This window comes from Trachemys scripta, chromosome 10 (assembly GCF_013100865.1).
Source record: "Trachemys scripta elegans isolate TJP31775 chromosome 10, CAS_Tse_1.0, whole genome shotgun sequence".
NCBI classification, from domain to species: Eukaryota; Metazoa; Chordata; order Testudines; family Emydidae; genus Trachemys; species Trachemys scripta.
Window position 1 is genome coordinate 13,102,446 of NC_048307.1, and position 24,086 is coordinate 13,126,531.

At 42.3% G+C, this 24,086-nt stretch overlaps 1 protein-coding gene across 1 annotated transcript in view; it reads left to right on the forward strand.

Annotated features, from left to right (window-relative positions):
- PRKAR1B (protein kinase cAMP-dependent type I regulatory subunit beta) overlaps positions 1-24,086 on the forward strand; it is a 125,473-nt gene that overhangs the window by 10,512 nt on the left and 90,875 nt on the right. The window contains exons 3-4 of the mRNA XM_034783739.1: positions 7,144-7,314; positions 13,034-13,125. Coding sequence (XP_034639630.1) covers positions 7,144-7,314; positions 13,034-13,125 — 263 coding nt within the window. The remainder of the gene's footprint in view (positions 1-7,143; positions 7,315-13,033; positions 13,126-24,086) is intronic.

Here is a 24,086-nt window from a genome sequence, read left to right on the forward strand (position 1 = left end):
GGGAAAAACCGGACGTATGGTAACCCTAGAAGAACAAGTCTACTCAACCCTGACCCCATTTAAAGACCCCTGGCACCTTTACTAATTACTCTTTTTTTACTGATCCATCTCCCATCTTTATGTCTTCTTCCATACGGCCTACTATTCATGAATCCTCAACCCAGCCTACTGTGGGCCAACACCCTCCTACTTTAAATTCCTTCTTAGAATTCACTTAATCCAAAAACCCATTTAACCCCAGCTCCCTTCCCCCTACACCATGAAGTGATAGTGAATCAGAGAGAAACTAAACCAACCTGTGGAACTATTGAGATGTTTTTAAAGCAAATGGTGAAATTATCAACTTACTTTTCTTGCATCCCGTCCGCCACATACCTAGTGTCTATATGTGAGTGCTATATAAATAATACATGATAGTAATTTACTGTGTAATTTTGTTTCTAAAACATTCTGAAATGCCACAGGGACTTGGGGATGGAGATTATCTACAGAACATGAAAAAGAAATTTGTCTCTAAGCCTGATGAGTTTCCAGGAAGTAGTGTCACAGACTTAATGTGTCATTTTCTATCCATAATTTTGTTTTTTTCTCTCCATTTATTAGTCTTTGCTTTTCAGCAGTATCATTTAATCAGTAAACGCAAGCAAAGAAATTTAGGAACTGATTTTTCAGGATGCCAATTTGATTTGCAGAGTGTTATCAGATCAGAACCACATCTTTTTGGTACCTCCATCATTTACTAACGCACTGTAAATACATCGGAAGCGTGTTGGGGGAGAACAGTGAGGTGTCGTGGAACATGGATAACTGAGGAGCGATACCACAAATAGGAGTTTTTGAGGCGCCCTCATGGTTTACCTTATCGTTTTTTTTTCCTGTGCTCTAAGGGCCAATTTCTGCCACCCTTACACTAAATAAATCCTTATTCCTCAGATAGTCTCACTGAGTTCAATGGCGTTATTTGTGGATTTAGGTATTCCCCAGTATAAATGAGAATAACAGAATTTGGCTGTAAGTAAACAGCTGTGGATTTGGCATTGTACATCCTGTAATATTGGCAAAGTTGAAAACTTTCACGCAGAAGCATTGATGTTGCTGAAAGTGCAGCAAAATATCCTTGCAGTTCAGTCTGAAGTGATGTTTATCTATTAGAAGTGAAGCTGTTTTAGGTGATTTTTTCTTCACATACTAGATATATATACAGATGTATACTTGGCTTGGATTTTAAAAAGCAGAACCTTTGGCTACAGTTCTCTCTATTTCGTAATATGAGTTTTTAAACATTGAAAATATCTTCTGTCTTTTGTAACGTAACCTTGCTACTTTATAGTGAAGTATATATAAGAAACTAGGGCAATGGTGGTGATGGAATGAGATTCTGCAAGGCATTGAAGTGGAAGACAAGTTTTAATGCGATACAAGAGGTAAGAGGAAGGCAGTGAAGGGATTCAAAGATGAACGGGATGTAGGCAGAGTCAAAGAAGAGAGTATCAGAGGGGTAGCCATGTTAGTCTGAATCTGTAAAAAGCAACAGAGGGTCCTGTGGCACCTTTAAGACTAACAGAAGTATTGGGAGCATAAGCTTTCGTGGGTAAGAACCTCACTTCTTCAGATGCAAGTAATGGAAATCTTCCATATTGATTTATACCTGCCTCTGGAGATTTCCATTACTTGCATCTGAAGAAGTGAGGTTCTTACCCACGAAAGCTTATGCTCCCAATACTTCTGTTAGTCTTAAAGGTGCCACAGGACCCTCTGTTGCTTTTCAAAGAAGAGAGGAATGTTTTGGCAATAGTATTTTGCTTAGATCATTGTATTGGTACAGCTGCACCTCTGCAAAGCATCTGGTGAAGACGCTCTGCCGACGGGAGAGCTCTCTCTTGTTGGAATAATAAAACCACCTCCACAAGCGGCAGAAGCTATGTTGGCGGGAGATGCTCTCCCACTGACATAGCGCTGTGCACACAGGCACTTGTGTCGGTGTAACTTATGTCACGCAGGGAGGTGGTTTATTCACACTCCTGAGCAACATAAATTCTGCCGACATAGGCTGTAGTGTAGACATAGCGTAAGAAATGGATAAGGACATTAGTGGTAGGGGATGGATATTAAAAGACAGATTTCAGAGATGCCATAGAAGAAGAAATGACAGCATTTAACAGTCTGGATGTAGGTGGGGCAATGCTAAGGATTGGATCAAAAAGCCCCACTAAAGTTACAAGCCCATATGATGGGGCAGATAGTGGAGTTGTCTGTGGTGATGATGACAGGATTGGATGGGAAGATAAGTTCATTTTTCTCCCTGTTGAGATGTAGATGGAGGGGGGACATCTGTGAGGAGCTGACAGAAAGGCAGTCAGAGACGTGAGGACTGCAGAGTCAGAGGAATGGGGTAGAGAACTCCAAAATTCCCATCAACTTCAATAGGCTTGGAATGAGTCCCATACTGAGGAGATCAATCCGCACTGCCAGCAAAGTGAATAGTTTGACCTAATAAGTCTTTTGCAGTTCTAATCTTTATAATTCCAGGTGGCAGTCTCTAGCAATAACTGAATGGTCATGAAAACTGAATTACTTTCTCCTTCCTAGCGGTGATCACTCCGGGTCAGTTCTGGGGGCAAAAATCAGGAAGATTGATCAGTCATTAACAGTGTTGTACATTGTCTGTGGATAAATAGGACACAGACTTCAGGGCCATCAATTAGGAAACTTTCTTGAGGACTAAACTTGGAAAACGAGAAAATATTTCAGTTGGAGAGCACTCTCTGTGGGTGGCAGTTTTAGAACGAAGTGAATAACTTGTGGGGAGCAAAGTGGAAATCACTTAATGAAACTTAATGGGCAGCGTTGCTTTTGAAAGTCTTTCTGGAATGTTATTGTAAAGCTATATACTGATTTGGACCTTGTCAAGTGTCATAGGTCTCTATGCTTTCACATTGTGAGTTTTCAGACAATGACTGAGCATGAAAAGCAGATACAGGAGGAGGAACTACTGAAAATGAATATCTCCTTGAAAATGTACCAACTCAGAAAGAAGAGAGTCTGTGGGTCAGGAAACATACTCTTGAACTGAAGTATGAAAGGAAGGAACTAACTCAAACACTTGTTCAGCATTGTGACTAGTTGCAATGCTTTGGCTCATACCCTATGAAAACACTAATTGGAGAACTAAATGACCTATTATTTTGAGGTCAGCACACTAAATTCTTTTGTGTCATGCTCCAAAACCTCCCAGGACAAGTTCCTTAGCTACAGTCACACATACATTAGATAAACAGGTCACTGCAGACATTTACATTTTTATTTTTTTAAATTCTAGGCAAGGATGACATTTCTTGTTCCCTTTCCAATTTTTGTTCCTAATCCTACATCCACCCAAGCTGCCAACTGCAGTACTCCAAGTTCACAGTCCAACTCCCTTTGAATTTGCTGGCAATATTATGGACTGCCTTGAATTTTATGATATTTGATCAGGACCCAGATGATTTTGGTGGCAGTAGGATCACACTCCTTGTAGATGAAATGGTTTATATTATTGTAAGGCAGTGATGTGGATTTGTAACTTCTGGGTGTGTTGATGTGGTTCCACTATAGTCGTGACTTAACACATTTCAGGCCCAAGTCTCCTTTTGCTACCTCAGTGTAAGTTTGGAGTAATTCCACTGAAGTCAGTGCAGTTACTAGTGTAAAAGTCAAGAAAATAAAGCGCTTGCTATTGGATTTGATCCTATACTACCACCTGTTATACAGTGGTCCAGTGTGTATGCCTATTTTCTCCATAGACTATCATTTTAAATTGGAAATATGATTTCCCTGCTGTTGTGAATTCTCTGTGCCATTCCAATAGAGAGTGAGAAAGCCTGTTGTCATGCCAACAAAAGAATGGTGAGGTGTTTACTTGAAAGTGAGTTCTGTACAAGCATTCATAGCAAGCTATGTCTGATGATCAGTGTTTGAACTAACCTTAAGAGAGTCTGTTCTTCCTTCAAAATATTTGCTCTGTTTATGTAGTTTTACCCCAGGATATAAGGAAGATGGCTATTTGAGAGCAATACCCTGGACACAGTGTATGCTTTTGTTTTCAAAAAGCACTCTTGAGTTCAGTAATGGAAAGCATACCTAGACTACAAATAGCGGCACATGGAAAAGCCAACCAGTCAACTGTCTGCTGCTTATATAAAGAGAGTTTGTAGCGAAGAGACTTCTTTTTAAAATGAATCCTATGGTAACTCACTTTTATAATTATTTAATATTTTTTGTTTTATACTGTATTTGGGTTTAAGAGGAGTGTGAATTGTGATATTTTACCTCACTGAGCCTTTTACGAATTTGTACTGTACTAGGGGACATATTAGTTATTAATTCTTCACAAATGCCTATTATACAATATACAAAAAACAAGAAAAAGCATGTGTGTAATATTCAGACATTGCAAATAAATCATTTTCTGTAGTAATATATGTCATGTATGAAAAGAAAGTGTAAGTGTAAAGTAACATTATATAATTATTTACCTGACTATCTGGTTTTAATAGTGTACCTTTTATTGTACTTTCAGAATTAAAGTGTTTACTAGCAGAATATTGTCTTCTTAGAAGGAGTATGGATTTTTAGGTTTGCAATCAAGTGTCTGGAGAAACTGTATATAATTTTGGCCACTCTGAATGAACAGAGTTTATTATACAACTGAAGAATTACATGAAGTTAAAAATGCAGTGTGGGTTATTAATATTTGAAATTCTTCAAAAATATATCAGTTTGATGTTGGTAAACAGGTATTATTTAAAATTAGAGATGCACAGAACTTTTGTATGTTCTTTAAGAATGTTTGCTTTGCTGTCACTGGATACTTCTACTCAATAAGACAGTGCATCCAGATCCTTACTGTGTGTGTTGTGGGGAGGAATCTGGTGAGAATGTTCTGTATGATTAATTGTTCTGAGAGTGTATGAAAATCTAGTCTAGCCGTCCTCTAACCGCATGATTTATAGTTTGAGATAGAATTGAAGAAATGTTCATAGCTTGAAGCTCTATTTTGCAAGTTGGTGAATACGCCCATAAAATCAGTTTGTTCTGTGCCTGTACAGCACCAAGCACAATGGGTCTTGCAGTAGTGCCTAGGATTCCAAATAATAAAGGGAGCTCGTCTCCCACAGGAGCACACTCGGCATGCTGCAGAATCAAGCCTTTCGTCAGCCCAGAAGTTGTATTTCTCTGTTGGTCTCCAGAAAAGTTCAGTAATCTAGATCTTAAAAATTATCTTTGACCAAAACAGGGATGTGCTGGGAGCTGTCATTTTGAATTATGCAGCTTGAGAAATACTAATTTGTGCCTTAACCCAGCCACCAGCAATATAATCAGTGTTGATGTAAAAAGTACTTTTGGATTAAGAAAGGACGCAGTATCAGTGAGAGTGGGGAAAGTGACTAGCACAAGACCAGAAATGATAAGCAGCATAGCTGGATTTGTCAGACATTCATAAACATCGATGGCAAACCATGTATTAATCATCTGTTTTTCTTACAAGCTTTAAAGTTGTGGACATGTGCCAGTAAAACAGGACACATTTTATGTAGCACACTCTTTTCTGGTGTCATACCTGATGAGCTAACCGTAACTCATTTCCTGTGTCAACAAAACCAACTGGTTAAGATGGTAATTAACCACATGTCTATCACTGGTACCCTCATCCTTCCTCCTCCACTCCCTCCATGTGTTGCACACAAATTAGATAAGAATTTCCAAGACAGGGGCTGTTTTTTGGTATCACCATCCAGCACAATGGGGCACTAATCTTACTGGGGACTTTGAGTGCTACTGTGAAAGTAGTTTTGTTAAATTAAATTCTGGGGAAGTTAAACAAATTCAGTGGATCGGGATACATTTTGATAAACATCATTGACTGCCACACACATTTGTAACTCCCAGGATTTCTCCCCCATACTGTTTCTCTCCCCTGTTAGTCCCTCTTCAGGGATTCCCCATCATTTTCTATATTGTTTTCCAGGAGTGGCAATTTGGAACACAGCCTTTCTTTTGGCCAGCTGGCGCTAAACCAGCCATCAATTTTCATTGTACTCCAGGGACTGACTCAGATCTCATTTATTCAGTTTTTACATGGATGTAACTCCATTGACTTCAGGGGAGTTGCTTACACTGTCATAAATCAGGAGTGAGATTAGAATTGGTCCCCAGCAGTGGAGATTCCAGAATATGCAACCTCTTGAAAAAGGTCAGCCAGCATTTTTGCTGTGTTCTGGTGAGAGAGAGAGAGTCAGGTCTAGCAGTATGGCACTTTATTATGCATTATGCAGCATAATAGAGTCCTTGATGGGTTAGGTGGCCCAGTGGTTAGCAAACCCAGTGCCACCTCCTGGTACCACCCCTTCCCAGAGGCCACGCCCCCCACACTACATTCCCCCCCGCTCGGTGGCTCGCTCTCCCCCACCCTCACTTACTTTCACTGGGCTGGGGTAGGGGGTTGAGGTGCGGGAGGGGGTGAGGACTATAACTGGGAGTGCAGGCTCCAGGGTGGGGCCAGAAATGAGGGGTTCAGGGTGCAGGAGGGGGCTCCGGGCTGGGGCAGGGAGCTGGGATGGAGGAGGGGGTGAGGACTCTGGCTGGGTGTGCATGCTCTGGGGTGGGGGTGGGGATGAGTGATTTGGAGTGTGGGAGGAGGCTGCAGGTTAAGGCAGGGGGTTAGGGTGTGGGAGGGGATGAGGGCTCTGGGCTGGGGGTGATGGCTCTGTGGTGGGGCCAGGCATGAGGGGTTTGGGGTGCAGGAAGGGGCTCCAGGTTGGGGAGTGGGGCCGAGGGATTTGGAGTGCGGGAGGGGGCTGCGGGTTGAGGCAGGGGGTTGGAATGGGGCTAGGGATGAGGGGTTTGGGGTGCAGGAAGGTGCTCCAGGTTTTGGGGGGGAGCTCAGGGCTGGGGCGGGAGGTTGGGGCTTGGTGTTGGGGCGTGGGATTACCTCGGGCAGCTCCTGATCAGCGATGCAGCATGCTGCCTGTCCTGGCACCACACTGCGCACGCCCTGGAAGCAGCCAGCAGGTCCGGGTCCTTGGCACGGGGGCCAGGACCCAGGAGGCACAGCCCCCCCAGCTCCCATTGGAAAATAAATCCCTGTCTTCTTTTCACTTACAGGAAGAATGCAAACAAATATTGGCTCGGCAGAAATCTAATTCTCAGTCAGATTCTCATGATGATGAAATTTCTCCTCCTCCTCCAAACCCGGTGGTGAAAGCTCGACGCCGAAGGGGAGGTGTCAGTGCTGAGGTGTACACTGAGGAAGATGCTGTTTCTTATGTTAGAAAGGTAACGTGTTTGTAACACAGACTTCAGAATCAAATAGTTGCTATCAAGTGATCTGTTTACATTTTACTCTGTAAAGCATCATTTGCAATGGTTGGGTCATTTTATATTGCCACTGTTTCTGAAGAAATGCCAAGCACAAATTAAGAATAAACAAAGCAAGAACTAGAAGTTTACAGTCTGTGGAAGCCCTGGACTCTACTTCATGGAGCTCTTTCAACCAAATCAATTTATGTTTATAAAATTGAATGTGTTTAATCTTTGGCTGGTGGTCCCAAGAGCATGGACTTTTGCTCATCTTGCCATTAACAGACATAGGCTTTAGCCCCATCATAATCTTAAATTCCCCTCCAGCCATTATTTCAGAGTGCCATGAGATGTGCATGGCAATTTGTAGGCTAATCTAAGACAAGGAGATCAGTCCCTGCAGAGCTTTCATGAAAAAGCAGATAAGATTTACCACACCAGTGCTCCTGTTTGGGTCAGTTTGCTGTGGAAATTCCCAATGGAAGCACCTGAGGGTATAAACAGTGCTTAACCTAGTCAGATATGGTGGTTCAGTTCTGTGATCTGTAATCAAGCAAGACTCCTATTGGGCAGAATTTGACTCATATGAGCTTTCCCCAATGCTTTAAACTGAGGATGTATCTCAACGTGCACTATTCAGAAGTTATCAGCCCCCTCTGACATTTCCTTCAGAAATTTTAAGGTCATTTCTACAGAGACAAGGTGGGTGAGGTAATATGTTTTATTGGACCAAGTTCTGTTGGTGGAGCAGATAAGCTTTCAAGCTTCACAGAACTCTTCCTCAGGACTGGAAAAGGTAGCCATAGTGTGACAGCTAAGTACGTGGCGGGACAGATTGTTAAGCATAAGGAGTTTGCACATGTTATAGGAGACCACGTAAAATGAAGTGGGCACTTAAACACATTTGCAGTCCTATGGCAAAGGAGGTGTGGTAGGCAGAAGAGTGCATTACAAATTGTTGACATGGGCCATAAAACTTGCATCTCTGTTAAATCCATGGTTTTTAGTTCCCAGGCTCATCTTTTGAAGGTTTTGTGCAGATTATTTCTGAGCATGTAGGTCAACTCTTACATCACTGGCATGGATTTATTTTTATTTTCATTAGATGAGGTCTTTCATTATCTAATTAGACTTCCCACATTCATCTTCAGGTATTTCTAATTTTATATTAGAGATTCATAAAGTATTAAACTTGGCTTTGCAGAAGCTTTGCATATCTTAGATGAATCAATAAGTGACACCAGAAATACTGGACATTATGGGCCAGATTTTCAAGCGCTCAGTCCCCACAGTTGGGCTCAGGTGTACAAAACAGCTCTGCACTCACCATTTCCTATTGTGACATTTATTGACAAATTTTAAGAATAACTGAGCACCCAGTGTGTAGAAGATCTGGCCCTAATTGTGGATTCTGAGCTCTCTAAAAACCATAGGCCTATAATAGATAGTACGGTAGTATTTTTAATTAGAAATATTAACTTGTTAAAAATCAACATGAATATTTGTTGTCCTGCAAGGGATCCACATAGGCTGCCTGGCTCCCTTTCCAGGATTGGCCCATGAATGCCAATTTACACATGTACAACTGTTTCAATAATTTCATTGCTTTTGGGTGTCAACATTATTGTAGGCATCTGGTGTCAATGGGTGGAAAGATTTTTTTTCTTCACTAGCAAATGTTGGCTAACAGTTACCTCCAGCAACAGCTGTTGCTCCAATGTCTGAAGTAGCTCTCCCACCAAAAAGAGTTTATTTTATAGGAACACATTTTGTCAACCATTACTTTTGGGCAGAGTATTTTTTTCTGTTCGTGATTGTGCATGCCTTTGTCATCCTTTTATGGTATGAGCTCACTGACTGCTATTGCATCTTCCCTCACAAGAAACAGACACCTGGGAGAGCTTTCAGCCTAAAGCCAATTAGAGAAGAGTATTCTCCCAGCATTTAAGTCAAATAATGCTGGCAACTATCCAGCACATTTTATCCAGTACATTTTAAAAAACGCTATAGTTAAACTGTTAATGCATGGCACTGTTTAAAAAAGCATTTACATGATATTTTAAAAGGCACTTTCAACTACTTAGTATTTTCTCTCCACAGTTCTTAATATCTCCTTTAGAAACTTTAACCCCTCCCCCCCCACATTTATCTCTGCTCATTACGGGCCCAATCCAACTCTTCTGAAGATCAGTGGAAGTGTTCCTCCATATTCCTTTGGATTGTTTTCTTATGTTCCTAACTGAACCTGAAATTAACACAACTTTGTTTGTTTCCTTCTATCAACAATGATGTCAGGATAGGCTCGCAGTGAGTCTTGATAGGCAGTTGCTGCAAAGCTCGAAGTACAGTACAGATTATTTACTGTGTTCTGCATAGAGACAATATGAAATTAATTTCTTAGAAGCAGACTGTGTTTAAATAATATTCTAGGGGGATATTTGTAATGCTAAGGAATAAAGAACTAGGAGGTTGTGTTGGAATACTTTCTTCAGTGTCATCAGCACATGAATCTACTCAGGATGTTGCAGAAGTATGGGTGACAGAGCCACCTACAATGCAGATATGAAAGGAGAAAATGACATATGGAACATCCAGGATGTTTCCAGCCTCTCTAGAATCATGCAGCAAGAGACCAGGACTAGAACTCACACCAGTGTTTCTCTGGCAGGGTAGGACACTAACAATAAGCTCTGAGTTTTTCTCATAGTGAGCTAGCTTGCGTCTAACTCTTATTTTGATATTAGGAATTCTGACTCTCTACTCAAGTGAAGGTGAAATGTTGCCCTCTGGTAAGTATATGTGCTTCCATTGACTTCTCTACACCTTTGACTAGAGGAAATCAATGGGAGCTGAAACAACGAGGAGTCCTTGTGGCACCTTAGAGACTAACAAATTTATTTGGGCATAAGCGTTCGTGGGCTAAAACCCACCTCATCAGATGCATGGAGTGAAAAATACAGTAAGCAGCGTATATATCACAACACAGGAAAAGATGGGAGCTGTGTTGGTGAAGATAGAATTCAGTCTTTGAGCCTTTACCAAGGTGGCTGTCACATTATTCTGTACCAGATATGTACTGGCTCCAGAGCTTGCTTATACAGACCAGATGTGTTCATCAGAAGATCCTTTAATGCTCTGCCAGCTATGGCAGAAGTTTGTTTAAATAAGGTATTTTACACATAGTGCCACCTAGTAACTAAACCATATACTATAGAAGGGGTCGGCAACCTTTCAGAAGCAGTGTGCCGAGTCTTCATTTATTCACTCTAATTTAAGGTTTCGCGTGTCAGTAATACATTTTAATGTTTTTAGAAGGTCTCTTTCTATAAGTCTATAATATATAATAAACTATTGTTGTATGTAAAGTAAATAAGGTTTTTAAAATGTTTAAGAAGCTTCATTTAAAATTAAATTAAAAGGCAGAGCCCATCGTGCCGCCTTCGGCCCGCGTGCCATAGGTTGCCTACCCCTGTACTATAGTTTAGCATACCATTATAGCAGGCTCTCAAACTTTTTTACTGGTGACCCCTTTCACATAGCAAATCTCTGAGTGTGACCCCCCCCTTATAAATTAAAAACACTTTTTTATATATTTAACACCATTATAAATGCTGGAGGCAAAGTGGGGTTTGGGGTGGAGGCTGACAGCTTGCGACCCCCCCGTGTAATAACCTTGTGACTCCCTGAGGGGTCCCGACCCCCAGTTTGAGAATCTCTGCATTATAGACAATGGCACTTTTCCTTAAAATAATTCTAGGGTTGTTCTTTGTTCGACACCGCAAGAGGGTTGTCATGCATCATTCCCCACACTGGAAATAGCCTTCCTCTTTCTGGGTTGGCAATATGGCTCTCTGGCCTAATCAAGATCCCTTCCCTGCCAGATTAATAAGGGAAGGGACGAACAGCTGAAAACAACCCTTTCTCCCACTGGGAAAATGGCTTACTTCTGCCTAAATTAAGGAAAAGGGAAAAAACAACAATAAAAGCCCCCAGCCCAAGGCCTGCTCTTCACTCTTGTCTCTTGGGATTTTTCCCCGCGCAGTTTGAAAGGGATAACAAAAAGAAGTTGTTCAGTCTTTTTAGGCTTCCTCTCACTCACAGCCTCTGTGGGGTCAAAGAGATTCTAAACTAAAATAAAGTTCATCCCTTTTGAGTGGAGGAAGGACCGTACAAAAGCATATCTCCCGTCCTCACTTATTTCTTCCCCTGTACTCCCTTAAGGGCCCTTTTACATGGAATGAGAGGAAGACTTCCCGTCTTCTCACCCCTCCTGAGTGTCTGTGGCTCCTCCTATGGCAAATTGTTAACCCTTTCCCTGCTAGATCAGGATAATGTCTGTCTGTCACAGACACATCCTAAAATACTGTCAGATGCTTTACTTTTCAGACTATAGACTTCATTGGTGATATGAAGGCCAGCTCTTTGTTCTGTGGGATTTCTGCAAAAATGTAGATTGCTCTTCCTTTTGATTATACCCCAGAACTCAAAATATTTTCCTTTTGCTTAATTAACTTATTTTCTTTAATTATTTTTTTGGTGGGAGATTGGAGACGCTTCCAACATAGGAATGTGTACAGTAACTGAAATAATGCAGGAGTTCTGTTTGCTTCATAAGATTGTGTCAATTGCCAGAATATTTTTTCACCATTATTCATCCTGGAGCATCTTTAAGACAAGGGGAGCAGTAAAGCATTGCCATATATTCCTGTCTCTGACTTGTCTTTCCATTACACCCAGTCTGGTCCTGTCCCTGCATATGATGTTCCGCATCTAGTCAGTGGTCAGACCGTAGGTCGGACTGACCTTGGTTGCACTTGCATTATTTTCTCTGGCACCCTATCATCTGTTTGATACGGTGTCTCCGCCATTGTAATCTTTTTGATTGCAGCCAATCCCAAACCCTGGTTTCACATCCTACTCTCCCTCTAACTTCTTCATTTGTCTTACAATCATTCCATGTTACATCTGCCATCTTCTAAATATCTCTACTGCCTCCAGCCTTCTGATGTCTGCTTCCTTTAATGCAGCTGCTTCCAGACCATACAGTAATACTGTTAATACACTGGTTTGGTGTTATGGACTGATAAAGAAAACATTTTCACAATAAAAAATGAATAGGTCACATGTTTGTATTTTGTAAGGCAGAGAAACATCACTCACGTTTTATGTTTAGAGGTAGATTGCTTCTGATGTTGCTTTGGGGAGAGGAAGTGTATGGAAAGTGTTTTCCTCAGTCTATTAAAAAAATACATGAAATATGAAAGAAGTCTGCGTAGCTGCTGTCAGTTCCTGCTGAATTTTTGCCCTGTACTGTATAAAGATATTTTATGAGGTGAGGAGGGGCAAGAGGAGGAGAGACTACCATACATATCTGTTCTCATTGTTATATTAGTAACATTAATTCTTGTACCCAGGCTGTCGAAATTGGAATGTATTGCTTTCTTGGTGGTTTTATATTAAATTATAAATCTGACTCAGCAATGTGAAACAAGCTGCATCCATCATATTGACAAGTATCAGGGGGTAGCCGTGTTCATCTGTATCCACAAAAACAACAAGGAGTCCGGTGGCACCTTAAAGACTAACAGATTTATTTGGGCATAAGCTTTATTAACTAATGCAGTCTTTTAGACATCAAGATATATAATGAAACAAATCCACAACTGTAACTTTGTGTGTTTCTTTTCCCCCACAGGTTATTCCAAAGGACTATAAAACAATGACTGCTCTGGCAAAAGCCATCTCCAAGAATGTGCTCTTTGCTCACCTTGATGACAATGAGAGAAGGTATGAGGAGGTGTTCTGATTATCTCAGCTTTTTGAATTAGTGGAATACATTACTTGAACTAAAGACAAATCCTCCATAAAACTTAACGCATATGCTATTGCAGCCTAGAAAGCTTTATGGGACTTAGAGCCTCTCCCATGGGGTACTGGTGGATTTGGATTGTGGCCAGAGTCTACCCAGCCCTTATGCAGGGACATAGAGAGGGTGAGTAAGGAGGGGATGGCCAGTGGAGCTTCTCTCCCTTCCATGAGCTGTGTAAGATCCATTCGGAATAGCAGTTCCTGAATTCAGGGGTGTGCAGGGATTGCTTTGTTCCTACCTTCTGGGAGAACGTGGCAGCCTGGAGGGGCAGGGAGCATAGGAAGGAGTGAAGCCATGGACAGGTGCTGGCCAGGTATACAGGGCAGTGTGTGTGTGTGTGTGTAATGCTGAATCACAAAGCAGCTGCAGAGCCTCTCCCCAAAGGGTCCTTCAGGCTCCAAGCCCCTTCTATGGTTTTGCCAAAAAGTGGAGAACTGGATCTCCTTTTCCACACTCTGCCTTTTCCTCACCTTCCCAGGCAGGGAAGCCGTACAGATCGTGTGTGCCGAGGGTGCACAGCTCTCTCAAATTCAGTGAGCACTCCCTTCTCCTTTCAGAGCAGACCTGCTCCTGTTTCCAAGGATTCTTAGGATTTGCCCCTCAGTGGGATTTCTTACTCTGTTTTCTTTCTAATTCATATTGTTTATCAGTAAGGCTAAGACTTTGGCATGATTATTTTTAGTAAAAGTCATGGACAGGTCACAGGCAATAAACAAACATTCACGGAAGCTGTGACCTATCTGTGACTTTTGCTGCTGCGGCTCCATGGTTTCTCACCACGGTGGTGGCTGGGAGCTATGGGGTTTCCCCTCTGCCCACAGCAGCTGGAAGCTGCAAGGGGTCCCCCCTCCACCCACAGTGGCTGGGAGCTGCAGGGATATTTCCCAAAGAGAAAATGGGACACCCCAACCACTCGCCCGAGGTGTCCCCCTTGCCTCCCACCACCCCACATGGCTGTCGCCCATCGCTGGAACCCTGAGGAGGGCCCCCTCAGGAGTCTGTCACCTTTCGCTGGAACCTTGCAGGGGGGCCCCCTGTTGCTGCTGTCGCCTGTCACTGGGACCCTGCCAGGACCCCACTAGCTGCCAGCTCCAGAGTCCCACAGCCCCTGGGGCTGAAGCAGAGAATGTCAAGGGGGTCTCTGGAAGTCACAGGTCTCTGGAAGTCACAGATTCCTTGGGGTTCCATACCACAATCAAGCCCCGTAGCGTGTACGACAAGCTCTCATCCACATCCAAAGAGATGGAAGTCTCAGAAGGACGGATACATTCTGCTTTTTTCAGACAAGGCTGCTGTCTGCAGTTGGTTGGTCTTTGAATCTTAATGAATTTCCTCTTGACATCATATCTCGTTGCTCTAGTCTGGTCTCATGCTGTCAAGTGCTGAGACGTCAGCAAACCGGGATACACTACCGTCATTGCTGCCACTCTGCGTCTTACTGATGCAAGCATGTAGCTAAGCAAAAGCAAGAGTGTATGACTTGTATTTTGTCCTCTTCAGAAATATCTATGTTCCTGAATGACTGGCGATCTTGGGGATAATATTTCCTCTCCTACGCAGCAGTGGGTTTTTTCTGCAATCAGCATCTCATCCTGCGGTGTCTGTGATCACTGGATCATTATTTTATTGTCATCCCTCTTCCAGAATTGGGTGCTAGATAACCGTTGTCACCCACAAAACAAACCAACCAACAAATACAGTGTAGAGCTGTTGGTCTCTTGCACTTTTCCTTCTTGTCAGAATCAATTCTGCAAGAGAACTTTGTTTTTATCTGCTTCATGGCTGAGTAGTCGAGGAGACCTGTGGATTATTCATTGGTCAGAAGCTGTGGAGGTATGATGTAAGACCCCAATTCAGCATGGTAGTGCAATATACATTTTCCCATTTCTCATGTATACTTTGACTTCTATGGGACTACTCACATGCTTAAAATTAGGCATGTACCTTGCTGAACTGGGGCCTAAGATAGCATCATTCATGACATCATTGTGGAGAATCTGTAATAGCATCCTTTCCCAAATATGGTGCTATGAGTAACAGGGATCTACCTCACCCCCATACACTAAGTAATGTAATGGTATACAGAAAAGGGCTACAAGCAGCAGATAAAATGCAACTGCATTGGTATTAAACAGTGCTCAGTTTAAAATCCAGGGGTTGGTTTCCCAGCAGTGCTATTGGTGAAATGTTCTGACTTATCTAGACAGCCTACAACAGGGGTGGGCAAACAACAGCTGGCTCTGGCCCGTCAGGGCTTTGGATCCGGCCTGTGGGATTGTCAGCCCCGCTCCCAGAAGTGCCCAGCACCATGTCCCTGCGGCCCGGGGCGGGAGGAAGAGGGGAAGGGCTCCACACACTGCCCTCGCCTGCAGGCACCGCCCCTCGCAGCTCCCATTGGCTGGGAACAGAGAACCGCGGCCAATGGGAGCTTCGGAGGAGGTACCCGCGGGCGAGGGCAGCGCATGGAGCCCTCTGCTGCCCCCTCCCCAGGGGCTGCAGGGATGTGGTGCTGGCTGCTTCCGGGAGCAGCGCGGGGCCAGGGCAGCCAGGGAGCCTGCCTTAGCCCTGCTGCATGCTGCTGCCACCCCAGAGCTGCTCAAGGTAAGCGGCGCTGGGCCGGAGCCCCCTGCTGCTACCCTGCACCCCTCTTGCACCCCAGCACCCTACCCTGAGCCCTCTGCCGCACCCTGCACCCCTCCTGCACCCAAACACCCTGCCCTGAGCCCCCTGCTGCACCCCGAACCTCTTCTGCACCGTAACCCCCTGCCCTGAGCCCCCTGCTGCACCCTGCACCCCTCCTACACCCCAACCCCCTGCCCTGAGCCCCCTCCTGCACCCCACACACCTCCATCACCCCAACCCCTTGCCCTGAGCCCCTTCCTGCACCCCACGCCCCCTCCCACACCCCGCACTCCCTCCCACTCCCCAAGCCCCTGTCCCAGCCCTACATTCATGGCCCTGCATGCAATTTCCCCATTCAGATGTGGCCCTCGGGCCAAAAAAGTTTGCCCACCCCTGGCCTACAAGCTTAAAATGACTAAGAGCTTGGTCCTGTGTCATTGGAGTGAATGGGAGTTTTCCCATTGTGTTAAATGGAAGAAGGATTTCACCCCTAAGTGAGCTGCTGGTCTCACTTGGCACAGGAGGACTACCTCAGCATAGAGGCTATAGCAGGATTAGAGGAAAACGAAGATTAGCTTTAAGCCATGTGTGCACATGCACTCATACACACTCATATTGTGCTACCTGCACATCATCCTTAGCCAATGATCTGGCCTATTAAACACACAGCACGACCCCACATACACTTACTCTGACGTCCCAGAGACCCATTACTGACTTCTTGTTAAATTGGCAAGAAAATTAACAAACAGTAAAACCTAAAGGTAAAGCAATGACAGTGCTTCACAAAACACACTCATTACACCGTGACAAGTGTTGTCTAGTTTTAATTATTTATCAGAATATTGCATAATGAACTAGCAAATGCACTGGAGTACATTTTTATAAGAATAATGAAGTCTTAGTAATGTGCAAACTCATCACAGGCTAACATCTTAAATCTTTGCTGAGACCGTTTTTGTGTGTGTGAATTATAAATGAAATAGATTAGTGAGTTGCTACAGACACATGGAGATTAAAATGAGAAAAGGGTTCCTTCCACCGTTAACAGATGATCTTTAGTTGCTGTCCTGTCACTCCCATGTTAAAATATTTGTTGAAATTTCTGTTGATTAATGGATTTCAAGGGAATTATGACTGTTATAAACTTTATTCACTACTGCATAAGATCATAGTTTATTAAAATACTGGTTGCAGTCCAGCTGGAATGCGTCATAGATGTCGAAGAAACCTAATACAGCACCGTTCAGGAGCAAGGTATTTAAGCAACAGGACACCACAGCTATGCTGTTTTCATTACACACCCTGTAGTTTCATTGCATTTGTAACTTTACTCTTCGTTAAAAACAAATAAATAGAGGGCAGATTTTGCTTGGCCAGTATACAGACATGCAGTGAACAGGGTGGTGTGAGCAGGGCCGGTGCAACCCATTAGGTGGCCTACGCGGTCGCCTAGGGCATTACAATTTGTGGGGCTACGACTGTGGCAGTATTTCGGCGGCGGGACCTTCCACCGCCTCTGTGGGGGGCAGCATTTCGGGGCGGGACCTTCCGCCGCCTAGGGCGGCAGAAAAGCTGGCGGCGCTCCTGGGTGTGAGGAACCTTTCTCTCCCTTGATGGTCCATGTAGAACCCAGGAAGAATTGTTATTATTTATATTACTGTAGTGCCTAGAAGCCCAAGCCACGACTGTGGGCCCCATTGTGCTAGACATCACATGGACACATAGTGAGAGACTTTCCCTGCCCCAAAGAGATTACTGTGCAATCAGACAAGACCATCAAAGGGTGGGAGGGGAAAGAGAAGCATAGGGAGGTGAAGCGACTTGCACAAAGTGACACAGCAGGTCAGTGGCCAAGCCAGGAATGGAAGCCAGGTCTTACAATTGCCCATTGAGTGCTTTATCCAGTACACAACACTGCTTCCTCAGAATTGCAGGTCATTCGCTCAGGGAAGTGCAGGGTTTGAGCCTTCTACTCCTTTGGGATTAATAGTGCATCAAAGAGGGTGGGGAAAGGCAGGACCATAGCCCTGACCCATCTGCATTAGCTTGAAGAGTATAACTGGTAATTAGGAGGAGCAGGCTGCGTCTCTAAAGGCATATAGTAATGGGTGTTCTCTCCCTACATCCGGAGAATTTTGGGAGACAGTCCGCAGACTATGGCAATTTGGAAGAAATAAATATATGCATTCCCAAATTCTCTCCTCTGAGTTGTACTATGTGGTCAGACTTGGGTGAGACTGCAGCTTTTAGTCATGTATCTGACGTTATTTTAGAACATTGCAGATCTCACAGTTTATCACGACTTCAGTTCTTGATTCCCTTTTTAAATGAAACTACGAAGGTTGAAAGTGATGCATTGCCTGATCTAAAATAAAACTTGCCTTTATTACTGAACTGGTTCTATCCCTTTGTATTGTGATGATGCAGTTCACTGATGTAGCCTACTGAACTCATTTGGTGTTTTCTTTTATTAACATAAGAATAGCAGCATACAGTGATAACCTGAAACTGAAGACACAGTGATTATACCCATAGTCAAATGTAACACATTCTAGTCTAAAAGTGACCAATATTGAACTATGATGAATGGGATGGATTTTGTTCTTGGAGATTGGTCATTTTAGATAATTAAAGGAAGCTGGCTTCTTCCCATGAACACAAAGTCTGGCCTTTGAATTCCACCTGTAATCTGCCAAGAAAGAGGAAGACAATAGTCAAACCTATCTCTCGAAAGCCTTCTGTGAACTAAACAAAGCTTTTATTTCTTTTGAGTAATGCTGAAGGTATTGTCCAGGTAGATACCAACACTGGCTCCCTTATAGTCCAGCTTCTCAGAGTTTTTCTGCTTGATGAATCCTATTGGTGGCCCTGATTCAGCATGGTACTTAAGCATGTGCCTAACTTTAAGCACAAGGATAGTTCCCATGTCTTCCCACTGATTTCAGTTGAACTATTCACATGCTTAAATTTAGGTTTGTGCTTCAGCATCTTGCCAACAAAGAATACTTCTTATACTAGGAAAAGTTTGTGGATTTTGGAAACCATAGCTATTTGGCAGCAGAAATGGAAACGGAACGAGGTGGAATTGCCCAGCCATTTGGAAAATAAATTCTCCAATTCTCCATTCAAGGATTAGACACAAATTCAACAATGACTTTATTTTCAGGCATATCCATCTTGTTAACCCAAGCACTATTGTCTTTTATCAGTCAGGTGTCTGGAGGCAGTATTTTCTGGGTTAGTTTGCAGCTTTCAGGAGATTCTATCAACTTCGCTATCTCTGTCCAATCAAACCTTTTGTGATGGCAGGTTTTTGGTTTTGTAAGACAGACTTTGCTCCTAAACATAACTAAAGTCTCTGACATTTGATAGTCTCAGTCTTTCATCTTTAAAGAGAAGTATTCTCACACTGAAAAAAATAATTATAAGAACTTAGTTTTTACTTTCACTGTTTTGTTCAACAATTCATATTCTTCATCACAAATACTGGTGATTCTGAAGGCAGACTTTTAAAAATCTGTATCCATTATTATCCCAGTGGTTTACCAAAAGGCATTCTATCACCCGTTCCTCGTAAGTATTTCAGATAAACAGAGTTTAAGTAGAGCACTAGTTTATCTGGTTTCTTTCTAGAGTATTTGATTCAAAGAATGTAGATTTCAGAGTAACAGCCGTGTTAGTCTGTATCCGCAAAAAGAAGAACAGGAGTACTTGTGGCACCTTAGAGACTAACAAATTTATTAGAGCATAAGCTTTCGTGGACTACAGCCCACTTCTTCGGATGAGTTTAGGCTGTTAACATTCTTGCACACGTAGGATGGTATCTTCATCCTAAACTCAGTGTATTGCAGCTGCTGTACAAGGATATTTTAATACAGCGGCGTTTAAATGTGAAATGATTATTTAAATAATATAGAAAAAGAATAAACTCCTGTTTACTGCTGAATTTATTAACTATTGTGAAATCTTTCAATGTATATTACAGTACCTTTGTGTGCTTCTTGTTTACACAGCAATTAACTGGCAATAATTCTGTAAACATAGCCATTCCTTGATGTAAAGGAGTACAAAATTTAAAAACAAAGGTTGAGTCTTTATTCAATATCCAGTCTTCTCAGTGTGGCAATATTTTGTCTTTTCTTTCTCATTCAAAGTGGATGACAGCTTGTTGGAAGTGGTAATTTGTCTCTGTGCACTGAAGAACAATGGCTTATTTCAGAGCTGCTGAAAGCAGTGTTTACCTTTTTGTTTTTAGAAAAGATGTATGTAACTTGTTCAGTTACTCTTACTGTAATATTTCTTGATTTGGGAACAGATCTTGCAGTCCTTCATAGGCAAGATTTCTTCAAGTGGGAGTTTTACCTGTGCCTGGGTTAAAGCTTCAACTATCTGAGTTGCTCAGTTGTTGGTTTAGGTTGGGATTTCCAAAGAGCTTAAAAGAATTAGACATCCAAATTGATTGAAATGTAATGGGATTTGAACACTTAACTCCCTTAGGTTATTCTGAAAATCCCAGTTGTATATTTTGACATTTAGGCATACAAATGTGCATTACTAAAGTATGTCTGCTTAATAATCTTACAATTTTTGAAAGAAAGAAATTAGCTTAATGGCAAAAAGCCTTAAAAAACAACAACAACAAAAAATTTACAATACTCTGAGTTCAAATGTTATTTTAGAAATAGAAGATCCAGTTTAGTAACCATACGAAGTTTCTCTGTCACTCCAATGCACTAATGGAAATTCTGAGTGTAAATTATTTTACTGTTAGGCTCCAAAGACTGTTCTAATGGGAAAAAAATCTGACAAACCCAAACAATGATTTAGTTCTTGTTTTACAAGTTGGTTACTAAAGAATATGACCTGAACTACATTGCATCTTGTGAGGTAACAGCTGGTCTATCATTGTCCTTGGAAAAAAATAACAGTTGCTAATATTTCAAGAAACAAAGATGGTCTTTGAATCTACTGGAACAGCTGTAAGAGACTGACACACCATGCACTGTCAGCTGCTAAATTCATATATTCAGACTGACCGAAACAGAATACTTTAACCCTTTGGCACCACCAGATTACTACTTTCTTTCTTTAAAATTTAGTTTAAATTTTAAATTTAGGTTTCAATTGCTTTTTGCTTTCTCCTCCCAGAAATTTTTTTTTAAATTTCCATACAATTTAGAACAATTTGACTTTTCTATTTATCCAACCCATATTAACACTTGTTTCCCAACCTGCTATTGTACAGTTGAAGTTTGTATTAGGTATGTATTACCTGATTTTCTGCGTGGTGTACAAAACTGGACAAACACAATGTTTTAAACTGGGTGAAATATCAGGGTGAAAATGTCAAACACAATGTTAAAGCCCTTAGCATCTGCCTTTTCTTTCTTTCCTCCCAACAGTGTAATAGAAGCTCAAAGTACTTAGCTTATCCAAGTAGACTTAGAGGTGGCTTGATCACAATCTAGAAGTACTGATGCAATGAGAGAATATCTGATACCAAAGGTCTCTTTAATCCAGACAAGGCATAAGGGATCCAGTGGCTAGCAGTACATGCAAGTCGGAAAAAGGTGATTTTTTTTTTTTTAGCAATGTCAGCAAATTAACCCTTGGAACAATGTAACCAAGGATGTGGCAGATTTACCATCTCTTGAAGTCTTCAAATCAGGGTTCCACTGTTGCCAGCTCTTACAGTCTTATCACGAATCTTGCCATGTTTGGTGTTTCCCCAACTCCTGGAGTCAGGTGATTACATGAAAATCTCTGCTTTCATTTATTAAAAGTACATTTCTAACCCTCGTGCTTGTATGGAAACACTTGAAAACATGAATTGAGTGCACCCTAAAGGCTCAAAAAGCAGAGGCAAACAAAAAGGGTTTAAAATTTACTATTTTAAAACACCTTATGAGTTCTAAGCCAATATTGTGATTTTTGGGGCCTGATTTAAGATTTTTGAATTCTTGGGGTTGGCAATACAGGAAACTATGCTCTAGTGCAGCTACAAGTTACTGAGCTTGATGCAGGAGATATTTGGAGAAAATCTGTGGCCTCTGTTATGCAGGAGTTCTAGGAGGTCATCATGCTCCCTTCCCTTAAAATCAGTTAATCTATTTACTCCTATTACCTTCTGCACAGCAAAGTCACCCCTATTACTAAGGAGAAGTGTGTAAAGCCTCACAATATTGCTGTTTATTTGGCTAGAGGGCTTATGGTTGACTGAGTGATGTGAGGTACATACAGAACACTGATCGTTCTTACATATAGGAGATTTATAAGCTACCTCATTGTAGTTGAATACAATACTGCCCCAAGTCTAATTTTGCTCTCTCTCTTCCCCTCCTCCCCCATTATTATTTCAACTCAAGATGAATTCTTGTAATTCTTCTACTGGTGTGAAGGCTTTTCTCCTAGTACGATGGTGAGTGTCCTTCCCTCTAAACAAATGGTACCCCATGATCTGCACAGGGGCAAAGGGAAACTATGGTGAGTCCCCTTGACTCTGTATCATAGCTTCCCACAGACCTTGGGTAGCACAGTTGCGGCATGAGCTTTGCTGGGTCAGGGGTTCCCCCAGCTGAGGTGGTCTATGGGACCCTCACTAGTAACAATTGCAATATAACAGTGGGTCAAGTCATTACAGATTCTATTTGCTGTAACATGCTCTAACTTACCCTGTACCTTTGGGTGCCTGGTGGGGGCCCCTGCTCTTGCTCTCTCTGCCTGCAGGGCTGAAAGCACCACAAGGGGCATATGCTGTGGAATCAGCTTCCCCACCCCCAAGTCTGGATCTGCAATCTCAGGTTCCTATGTGCACTCCAAAGTAGAGGGAAGCGTGAGGCTTTAAACACTGCATGGCTTGGTAGTTTAGTTTTTATTTATGTCCTTACAAGTGATTTGCAAAGACATTCGTATGCACTGGAAGGCTCTCTGAACCCATCTGGGCCCTCGGCAGTAATGTGTCGTTTTAATTGACCTCTTCTCTTCAATATTCTTAACATTATACCTTATATGTAAAGGTAAAGCAAAGAGCAGAAAGTCTCAGAGAACCCCTAGCTATAGAGCAGCGAGGGTGGTGATCCCCCTAGGCCGACCTTCCCCAGAGTGGTCCTACAGTGGTTATGACATTGCCAACACTATGCATAGACGGGAATCTTATCTGAGATACTGTGGTTGGGGAACAGGCTGATTTTTCATGGTGCTATTTCCTCCTCCTCCTCCACCCCTTTATTTCTGCATTAGAAGTGTTGTTTCAGTATTCAGCTGCTAATGCTTAGGGACGAACCTTTTTATAAAAGAGAAAAATCCCTTTGCAGATCACCTTAAACTTTTCGGATTGTGTTCCATGTTATGCTTTTAAGCCATGATCCTGCACTGTTCAAGTCAATGGGAGTTTTGCCTTTGACTTCAGTGGTTGTGGGATCAGATCCTTATAAGGTTAATGTACTTATTACTGATTATTATTATTTTATTATTTATTAATTTGTATGATCATACAGCACCTATGAGGCTCAGTCATGGACCAGCCTCCCATTGTGCTAGGTGGTGTACCAACACAAAACAGAAAGACCGTCCCTGCCCCCAAAGAGCTTACAATCTGTGCTATTATCATCAGCTTGGGAAATATAACTCAAATCAGGCCACCAGAGGAGCTGAGAGTGCTTTGCTACTGTTAAGGTATACCCTACACATGAGGCAGGTGTAATTATCCTCATTTTTACAGATGTGAAAACTGGGCATAGAGATATTGTCCAAGGTCACACAGGAAACTTGTGACAAAGTCAGTACAGAATCCAAAGATTTGATTCTCATTTATACTAAACCCACTTTACACCACTCTGGTAGGGCCAGATCTCCTGACTTACAGCCCTGTTCCTTTTATAACTGCTGCATTTAAGCACAAGACTCACCTTGCTCTCTTTGGATCTAACTTCACCTCAAATTTCCACTGTCTTGTTTTTCATGTTTTGCAAAAATCAGCAAGCTGAGGATTGAGAAGACGTCAAAAGAAACAAAATTAAAACAGCATGCTGCTTGTTTCATACACTTTCTGGATTTATTTTCTTCTCTGATTCCTTCTTAATAACAGTATCCACAAAACATCATAGTATTTACATTTTTGTGTTCATCATCTTTTTCCTTTTGCATTGTCCTCACCTGAAAGCCTCTGTATCCAACACTTTTCCTCAGACAGCCATGTGCATGCTCCACTGAGGTCAGTGGGAGCTGTATTTGCACATCTGAGGTCAGAATTTGG